The following is a 1,021-nucleotide window of genomic DNA, read 5'->3' as shown; positions in this document are numbered from 1 at the left end:
ATGGGTGTGGTGGCACATGCCTGTAATCCCAGCTACTCGGGAGACTGAGGCAGGAGAATCGCTTGAACCCAGGAGGCGGAGGTTGTGATGAGCCAACATCGCGCCACTGCACTCCAGCCTGGACAACAAGAGCGAAACTCCATCTCAAAATACACAGAAAACTCAAATTTTTGTGGACTAAGACTTATGAGTAAGTCTACTACGTTATTATTTACTCTAAAAACTAGAAACAAACATCCAAAAATGAGAAACAATTAAACAAACTATATACTATACTAAATGTAATCATTAAGAAATATGCAAAATAAAAAAAAGAAATATGCAAAATAATGCTGTAGAAACACAGGTAAATTTATACAAAAAATAAGTTTAAAAAAGGTAACAAAAAATTGCAATGTGTATCAATTTAAACTATATTAGATACCTACACACATGGATTAATGACAAAAGAAATTTCAAAAAAATTACTTGAGTTGAGGTTTATGAGGTTTCAAGACTTTTAGCTGTTTATAATAGTTTCCTCAGAAGATATTTTAAGGTTGATTTTATATAAGATAGCAACACTAAATAATTAAATGGCATATAATTAAACAAGATCATAGATACCACAGGCTACTGTCACTCAAATAAAACTGGATACGGGAAGCATCTATAAATTAGGTGTTAATTTCATCAAAATTTGTGGTATAAAGTGCCATTGAGAAGCTTACACAGAAACAGCTGCAAAATACACACATGCACACACAGACACACAATAATTACTTACCTGCCAGGGGAGGGACGACACCAGCAAAACGTACTGTTGCATGTTCTCCATTAACTTCGACTCTTCGACCAATGACATCCGGTGTCAAAGTGTCACTCATTATAATATATCCAGAATCCAAAATATGAGATCTAGGAAGAAAAATACAACACTGATAAGAACTTAATACAATTCCTTTAAAGGAATTTTTTTTCTTTGTTTTTTTGAGGCACAGTCTCACTCTGTCACCCAGGCTGGAGTACAGTAGCGCAATCT

General features: G+C 34.6%; 1 protein-coding gene across 1 annotated transcript in view; it reads right to left on the bottom strand.

The window, feature by feature from the left end:
* The window catches only part of TBCE (tubulin folding cofactor E), a 131,558-nt gene that overhangs the window by 105,514 nt on the left and 25,023 nt on the right, over positions 1–1,021 (bottom strand). Inside the window, exon 2 of the mRNA XM_011935757.1 lies at positions 767–897. Coding sequence (XP_011791147.1) covers positions 767–866 — 100 coding nt within the window. The 5' untranslated portion in view covers positions 867–897. The remainder of the gene's footprint in view (positions 1–766; positions 898–1,021) is intronic.

Source organism: Colobus angolensis, unplaced genomic scaffold, assembly GCF_000951035.1.
Source record: "Colobus angolensis palliatus isolate OR3802 unplaced genomic scaffold, Cang.pa_1.0 Scaffold148, whole genome shotgun sequence".
Classification (NCBI taxonomy): domain Eukaryota; kingdom Metazoa; phylum Chordata; class Mammalia; order Primates; family Cercopithecidae; genus Colobus; species Colobus angolensis.
The sequence above is the reverse complement of the archived record's forward strand: the minus strand, read 5'-3'. Positions and strand labels throughout refer to the sequence as shown.